Source organism: Castor canadensis, chromosome 13, assembly GCF_047511655.1.
Source record: "Castor canadensis chromosome 13, mCasCan1.hap1v2, whole genome shotgun sequence".
Lineage (NCBI taxonomy): Eukaryota > Metazoa > Chordata > Mammalia > Rodentia > Castoridae > Castor > Castor canadensis.
In genome coordinates this window covers 3,906,822-3,915,424 of record NC_133398.1, presented here as the reverse complement: position 1 = coordinate 3,915,424, position 8,603 = coordinate 3,906,822, and the positions used below count along the sequence as shown (strand labels likewise).

General features: G+C 50.6%; 1 protein-coding gene across 1 annotated transcript; it reads left to right on the top strand.

Moving 5' to 3' along the window:
• The first annotated feature begins 1,169 nt into the window (after positions 1-1,169).
• Positions 1,170-5,550, top strand: LOC109683349 (von Ebner gland protein 1-like). Its single transcript, XM_020159143.2, has 7 exons — positions 1,170-1,256; positions 1,704-1,837; positions 3,038-3,108; positions 3,628-3,735; positions 4,356-4,457; positions 4,653-4,679; positions 5,401-5,550. Exons 1-6 carry the CDS (start codon positions 1,170-1,172, stop codon positions 4,676-4,678), a joined length of 528 nt encoding a protein of 175 aa, XP_020014732.2. The 3' UTR covers position 4,679; positions 5,401-5,550.
• The last annotated feature ends 3,053 nt before the right edge of the window (positions 5,551-8,603 follow it).

Genomic DNA, 8,603 nt, shown 5'->3' with positions numbered 1-8,603 from the left:
CAAGCAGTTGTGAGATTTGAAACACACCGATGTGAAATCCTTCCTAGATGGGTTTGGGGTCAGATCTCTCTGGGTTCACCAGAGGAATAGAATTAGAGCTTACCATCTCAGCCAGATGTCCAAACATGGATGCACACGAGGCAGCAAATTGCCACACATTTTGACACAGACATGGAGGGTGTCACAGATGATGCCCTGTCAGAGACCTGCTTGGACCAGCACCTCTCTGAGGCTGCATCTGTGTCCTCTTGCCTTCCTAGGCCCGCATCTCCCCATTGAGTTGTGACAAGCTGTGGCCCCTGGGCTGCCTAAGGAAGGGCTTCTCGGCAACTTTCTGGAGTCAGGGAACTCACACCTCAGTCCCCCAGAAGATGGACCCCTGACCTTCTGCTGATCTTAGGGCTAACTGCCAGTGGGCTGTGGCCTCAGCCCCTTCACCAATCCATGTTTCTTCTTTCCCACTGCTGATTTTATGTACATGTGTGTGTGTGTGTGTGTGTGCATATGTGTGTACACATGCATCTGTCTTGGTTCTCTGGGTCTGACCCATTGCTGATCTGAGTATACAGCAGGGGGCCTTGTGCACACCCTGCTTGGCAGGGTGCTCATCCTTTCTAAATGCACACATGTTCATATTCACACAGCATGGTCCCTCTTTCTTCAGGATGAATCTGAGGTTAAATGACCTGTCCAGGGACACAGGACAGTCACCAAGATGGCCACAGATCCCAGGGTGCTCTGACTTCTACCAGCATCCTCTGTGAAGCATGCATGTCGGCCAACCGTGTGACAATGCAGGTGGGCTGAGGGATCACTGCCATTGCACACTCCCTGGCGGCTCCCCACACGGGAGGTCGCACACCTCCACTCACACTCACTTCCCTGCCAGGCACAGTCTGCAGGCCTGCTGCTCTGGACAGCTGCCCTGTCCTGCATCCTCTGGGAATGGGCGCTGTTATTCAGCAACTTCCAACAATGATGACATTTCATCTGCTCCACTGCGGAACTGGCCATGGTTTATGGCCAGGAAGGGACAGGTTGGTCCTCTGTGCCAAGTTCCCCAGGGACGCGGGGCCAAGCAGTATAAATGGCAGGTGTGTGAGAACCCAGCACAGCCTCTCCCAGCCTCACAAGTGACCTGTTGGGTGGCCATGCGTGCAGACCCCAAGATGAAAACCCTGCTCCTGGTCTTTGGTCTGGGCCTCATTGCTGCCGTGCAGGCACAGACTCTCCCAGTCATGGAGGAGGATCAGGATGTGAGGATCAGATGGGCCGGAGGGCTGCAGGGCAGGGAGGGCTGAGACTGCTGGTCTCATTCCTCCCCTCTCTCAAGGAGACCCTTAGTTTTGGACAGCCTTTGAGCCCCTGCCATGAGACAATGTTAGACAGAGTATGGGGGGTGGGGGGGTGTCTGCACCAGAAAGACTGGGGTGCAGGGGGCTGGGGTGGGTAGTAGGAGCCCAGCACACCTCACTTTTTCTTGGGAGTGAGGGTGCCTGTAGTCCTGGCTCACCTACAGGAACTCAGAGCCTGCACTCAGGTCAGCCTGGTGACAGCAGTGGGTGACTTTGTGGGGGGGAGGGGACAGGGAATATTCTAGTTCTACAGACCTTGGAGGCCAAAGTACACTCTGGGGCTACAGACTAGGAAGGGGGCATCCCTGGAAGGTCGCCCGAACCCTGATGGACAGGTGCCTTCTATAGGTCTCAGGCACATGGTATTTGAAGGCTGTGGCATCAGATAAGGGGATTCCTGGGAATCCTGGGTCTGTGTCTGTGACCCCAATGACTGTCAAGATCCTGGAGGAGGGAAGTGTGGAAATCAAGTTCACTGCCTGGTGAGTGTCTGCCAGCCATGAGGCCAGGGGGCTGCTTGGCCTTTCCTCACCTGCTCAGGAGAGCTGGGGGATAGGTGGGGCAGGCAGACTGTGCTGCTCATCCTGCACAGCCTCTGGGACACTCGGCACCTACAGCGTCAGGGGCAGCAGTGACACTGTGTATGCCTTGGACTAGAGGGGTGCGTGGGAGGGGAGGTGTGCCTCACAGCAGATCTTGTGGGAAGGGTGGTGGCCATTTTCTCTCCCAATAGGGGAATATCTATCAGCTACCCAGGCCCTTTGGGGATAGGCGTGTGACTCTCAGACCCAATCAGAGCTGACAGGCAGGGCTCACAGATGCTGGACTTTATGATCCTCCTAGTAAATTTCTGCTTTGGAATCCCACAGAGAAATTTGCAGAATGACCCTCAGGGGGCACAAAACGATCAGGGAAGGTGTCAGACACTATGTAGACCTTTCACCTCCCTGCGTGACTTTCACCTCCCTGTGTGACTTTCACCTCTCTGTGTGATTTTCACCTGTGTGATTTCCCCTGTGTGTAGCTCTTACTTGTGTGGTTCCCACATTTGTGACTTCCCACTTGTGGCTCTCCTCTGAATAAATTCCCACCTGTGTAGCTCACGCCTATGTATGTTCCCCTCTGAATGGCTCATACCTTTATGGGTTCCATCTTTGCATCTCATCTCACATGGCTGTGGGTGACTTCCACCTGAGTGGCATGACACAATCTGTCCTTTGGTCCTGGGATCCAACACTTAAACAATGATCCTGGAGTCTGTGGGACTCTTCTCCCAAAATTCCCTAACTGAAGCTTTCCTTCACTGAGACAGGTGACAATGGGTGCGGTGCTGGTCCCTGAATGTCTCCAGATATAGCAGTCGAAAACCTGGAGAAAACCTGGCAGGGTGAAGGTTAGAGGGGAGGCTCATGTCTCTGAAGTCCAGGTGGCCCAGGTGGCCCTCTAGAAGGCTGTGGAGGTGGGTCAGGATGGCAGTCAGTTGGAGATGTGGCAAAGAGCTCTGGCCAATGAGGAGCCTAGGTGCCTGCCATATAATACATGGAGGGTCAACAAGAGATGTGATGAAGCCCACGCCTCCTTGGTCCTGTCCCCTCTGGACCACCTGTAGGGTCTGCACTGTGGTTGCCCCCAGCAGGGGAGGCCATGGCAGGCAGCGTTGCTCACAGAGCTGCTTCTTCCAGGATTGCAGGTCAGTGCCAGGAGATAACCATCGTCCTAGAGAAAACTGACGAGCCTGGCAAATACACAGCCTGTGAGTCATGGAGCCTGTGAGGGCTGCACCCCTATCACCTTCAGAACATTGGGGGTTAGCAGGGCCTTTTCAGAGTGATTTTGGTCTGAGAACCTTTGTCTTCTTTCTGTACCTATTATGTCCCCACCCTCCCCTCCCACCCATCAATTTGCCTTAAAGATCTGAACACCTGACACTAAACAAGGCACTAAGTGTGGTGGATTTGTCCCCGGGGGGGACTGGGCTATCCAGGCTTTTCCAGTTGGCTGTGGCTGAGCCCTGGGCAGGGGTGAGGATGGAGATACAGCACAGTTTGCAGCAGGGTGTATCTGACTTTAAAAGGCTATGCTGCCCCAGCTACATTCTCTGTCAATCTCACTCCCCAAACCTGCCTGTGACTCACTGGCTTGGGATGAAACCATCTCTCAGGAGTCCTGGCAAGATATGAACTCTGAAGGGTGTCCAGGTACCAGGCCATCTTGGAACCTTGCTGAAGGATCAGGTGGCTTTTTCAGGACTTGTGTCACTTTGTCTCTGCAGTTGGGGGCAAGCAAGAGGTGTACATCATTAAGTCAGATGTGGAGGACCATTACATCCTTTATGTGGGCAAGCTGGCTGGTCATCGGATCCGATTGGCAAAACTTGTGGGTAAGTCATGTTGTCTAGAGGTCTCTAGATGTCACACTGTCATAGGATGGTCCAAGGACTCAATGGGGACAAACCTTGTGGTGACATACCCAAGCACCATTCCTGTGGGGTATACAGCAGTTGGGTGGGACAAGAATGGGAACAGAAGCTGTCCTGCAAAGTCCAACTCTGAGCAGACATTGGTGTCAGTGCCCTTCCTGCCTGAAGGTAAAACCCAGGGCCTCCTGTGCTCTCCTTGGGGCCAGGTTGGTACACAGAGCAGTGGGATGGCATGGTGCCCTGAGCACCAGGGAGATTTTCTCCAGGATAGCATTGGTCCTGCAACACCCCTTCTGACAGGGAGAAGCACAGGTGTGCTGAAGAGTGGATGTCCACTATGTCTCCCAGGTCAGCTGTCAAGGGCACCTGATATGACACATATGCCCCTCATACCCCCCACCCTGTCTTCCTTTCCTAGCTAGACTCTTCTAGCCCCAGGCCTCCAGGTCAAGCCCCTCATGGCAGAGGCAAAGTCTCCCTCCCCATCCCAGCAGCTGGTCAGTCCTCCAGGCTAGGATAGATAAACCAGAGTTCCCCAGCCTGTTTACCCACACTCCTGCCTCCCCTGGCTTCACCTACAGGCAGAGACCCTGAAATCAACCAGGAAGCCCTGAAGGATTTCGAGAAGGTCGTAGGAACCAGAGGCTTCAACTCCAAGAACATCTTCGTTCCCAAGCAAACGGGTAGGAAGTTCCTGCCTGCTGAGTTCCCCAATGTCCCACAAAGGGAAAGTCACCAAGTCATTTCACAGGCACAGGCTACATCTCATCCTGGTTTTGTCCCTTCTGGGGTCATGGGGGATGGCTGGTGATGGAGGGGCCCTGGGCTCTGACTGAATTCCTGTGGTCTTCTGAATCATGTTTTTCTTTCTTTGACAGAAACCTGCTCTCCAGGAAGTGATTAGGGTAAGAGATCAGTTCCAGGGGACACTTAACATCCCAGTACTGGGTGTCCATAGGACTTCAAAAGGCCCTGTGGTCTATCCCCCACCCCTGCTCCTACCTGGGCAGGAGAGCCCCACCTGTAATGCAGGTGTGATCCCTGCTTCTGCAGGAATCCCTGCCCAGGGGCGTTAGCTCAGATTTCCTTCTCAGATGTCATTCCTGGGCAGTGAGGAACCTGCTGTCCTGTCCTCTCCTGAGGTTAGAACTGGAGGACACAATGTCCCTCTCCCTGTATCCTCCAGTATGCTTTCCTCTGGTGGGAAATTCCTCCCCAGCACCTCCCACACCCCTCAGTCGTCACTATGACTCTGTTTACCCCATGAGCTGCTTTAAAGAAATGTGGCAGCCATCGCTGTGGGCTTCAGAATTCCTGGATCCCTTATTGCTGTGTGATGTTTGGAAGCTGGAGGTTCAGAGACTTGTCCAATGTCACCTGCCCAGGTGTGGACAGAGCCAGACTCCAAACAGCATCCCTGTCCTTCCCTTGTCATTCATTGTCCTAAAGTCACCTGTCCTCCTCCCCCTCACACATAGGCATGGAGCTTTGTAGGCAGCCTTAGGGAAGAACCCCCTTCTCTTTGTCCTGATGTGGCGGGCAGAGTCCCCAGGAACCCAGCATCGCCTCTCTGCAGGCCCTCTCCCACCTCCCCTTGTGACCTCATGGACACTCCCTCCTTTCCAGGTCACAGGATACGCATTACTGACGCAGTCCCAGGGCAGCACCGTCCTAAACCTCTGTCCTGAGGTTCAGGACCCTCCTGGGGTCCAGCTGGCTCCACCCACCTGCCTCCCTCTGCCCTCACCCTGGGCCCCGGTTCTCAATAAAGAGCTTCAGCAGTCCCTGGTGACTCTGCCTATCTGTGGTGTCCCTTGTTGGCTGCCTTGGGGGGGTCTTCTCAGAGGGGGTGCCCCCTGGGATCTTTTCAGACAAGATCTGCACTGGGTTTGGGGTTCTTTATGTGAGAGGGGCTCTGGATGGGGGGTTCTAATGAGTTGACCTTGAAAGAGAGTTGTCTTTGGGTGTCTGCCGGGTCCTGGGATGGGCTCCCATATTTGAGGGAACTGGACACAGGGCTCACCTGTGGAAGTGGTCATGGACAAGAGAGGGCAGGAATCAGAGCTGTTCTTCACAAAATCCTTCCAACTGCAACCCCCATAGAACAAAACCCCAAGTGACCCCTAAGATCACAGACCCCTATCAGAGAAGCAGCTCCTAAAGGGACTCCCATGGATGTCACAGTCCACCGTCCAGTGCATAGGTGAAGGACTCCAGTCTCCTTTGTGGACACTGAGAAGAGGCACAATTTGGTTGGAGTACATCCACTTCCCTGATGACAGCTAGGTAAAGGGAGACTGACCCTTACTGCCTGCTCCCTCACTGTCCCTCCCAGACTCCTCTCAGCCCGAGATCCTGAAGTCTTCCTTCCTCTCTGCTGCTGGGCTTAGGTAGGCAGCGCTGTCCTTGTCCACATCCTCCCTCTCCTCGTGTGTTTTTGGAGAATGCTCTGTAGCACTCTACCACTGAGTTCTGCCCCTCAATTAAAAGAAAGTAAAGTCATCTACACTGAGCTTTTTATGAAAAAGCTTTTTTATTCCACATCGAATTGTTGAGTAGTCAGTAGAATGCTGCCGCTTCCTGTCTTTGACCATTTCTATCACTCTCAAATTTTCTAAATCTACCTAAATTTCCCAGCCTCACAGCACCCATGGCTCTGAGCAGCCGTTACAGGACCCAGACAGAGAGCCAACACTACCTGTCCTTAACTTCACCTAACAAGTTTAAAATTCCTTCTCTACCCACAATGAATCACAAATATGTAAATCTGACATCACACACAAAGGTCTTCTGTTGATCTGGAAGCAAGGACAGGCTTCCTCCCTAGTTGTTTACCACAGAGTCTGTTCACTGTGAGGGGGGAAAAGGAAAGAGCCATGGTTTCTTATTGGAACTATTTCTTGAAGTGTTTTTTCCCCAGATCCTGAATTTCTTCTAAATTTATAGTGACCAAACTACAGGCTTGGGACATTATTTCTGAGACTGATTCTGTGATGAGAACGTTCAGATCCAACTGGGGAAAGTTACCTGAGTCCCAGCCTATCAGCTTAGCATTGCACCTGTTACCTAGAAGAATAAATTGAACATCCAAGTATCCATTGCAGGTTAAAGGAAAAGCATTATTTATTTTTTAAATGAAACTGTAAAAAGCAAAAAAAAAAAAAACCAAAACAGAGGATGTCACACAAGACATCTTTGCTACTTTTTCTTTGGAGAAAGGATTTGTATGGAGTTTTCTTTTTTTGCTCCACTCCTCTATGTCCAAAGTTGAAGGTGGGTTATAACACAGGGTCCTTCGTTTCCTAACTGAAAAACACTGATGCCTCTTTTCTTACAGACTTAGCCACTTCACAGTCTTACGTGCTGTAGAAAGCTCCACCGAATAGGGTGAAGGTGTTGGAATACAGCAGTCTGTTGTCTTAGGGCTGGGCTCAACTGTCATTTTTCTTTTACCATTCTTTCAACAAAAAGCCACCATGCATCCACAGGGCTAGCAGCTGCCGAGTCTAGACCTTCCTTAGAAGAAGAAAAAACATCTTAAAATACCAAAAGCCCAAAGCCGTCTGAAATAGCCAAGAAACCAGCTTTCTTCTCCAAGAGAAAAAATCTCTCCCTTCACCGAAAATTTGAATTTACACATATAAATATTTGATCTGTACAGAAACTGTGATCGTTCTTCTATCTATGAAATCAGCTTTGATATCTTATCTTTATGCTTCTTTATTACATCAAAGGCTTAACTTCAAAAATGGACCTTTGTTCTTGTCAGTAAATCTGTCACAGAATGAGCCAGGATTTAGATATCTGTAACTTTTTAATGTCTCTTTTCAAATCATACTGAATATTTGGAGTGTACTGATGTATTCTCAACTGTGCTTATCAGAATGGTGGCTGAAACTGGAAGACATTTTATAAAATCCCAAAGTCAGTCACCTATACTTGCTATTTATTTAGTCTTCTTGTTTGGAACAAAAGGGAAGAATTTAAACAATACCACGATCTAAGCTCCTGTTTCAAATGAAATATCGTCATCAGCTTGCAAAATGGGTTCTTAAAATTGTGCTCACCTACCCAAACTCTCTGGCCGGACCCAGAGACAGGGTCCTGGAGTACAGGGAAAGCAAGACTTTCATGGCAACCTTGCTGTTACAACAAGCATTCTATTGTCTAGTGAACAAGTCCCCCCCCCCCATTCCTCGTTGGTTGAGTACTATGGGGTGTACATTCTTTTCACGAACGTTGCCTAATTCCTATTGGGTTCTTTAAAATATGAGTCGGGATTGGTCAAATTTTAGAGATGGGCTTCAGATGGTTATCTGCCTGGGGTTTTTCTTTGGTATCATCTATAAACTTTAATGCATGTGTAAATCCGGGTGTCTGGACACAGCACTAGCCTATCGTCCAAATCCTTCCCCAGGGTCCTGTGATGTCCTTTTGTTTTGGTTTTGGTTTTTTTGGTGTTGCTGTGATTTGAACTCAGGGCTTCACTCTTGCTAGCCAGGTTGTCAGCACTTGATCCAGGCCTCCAGCCCTTTTTTGTTTTAGTTCTTTTGTTTTTGTTTTTCAGGTAAGGTCTTGTGGTTTTGTCTGGTCCCAGCTTCAGACTGTGATCCTCCTGCATGGTGACAGGATTTGCATGCCACCTTGAGATGGAGTTTCACTAACTCTGCTGGGGCTGACTTTGAACTGTGATCCTTCTGATCTCCACCTCCCAAATTGCTGGGATTACAGGCATAATCCACTGTGCCCAGCCCCCCATGATGTCCTTTATGGTCATGCCCTCCCCACCACCTAATCTACTGAGGTGTGTGTCCCCCTAGCTTTGTCTC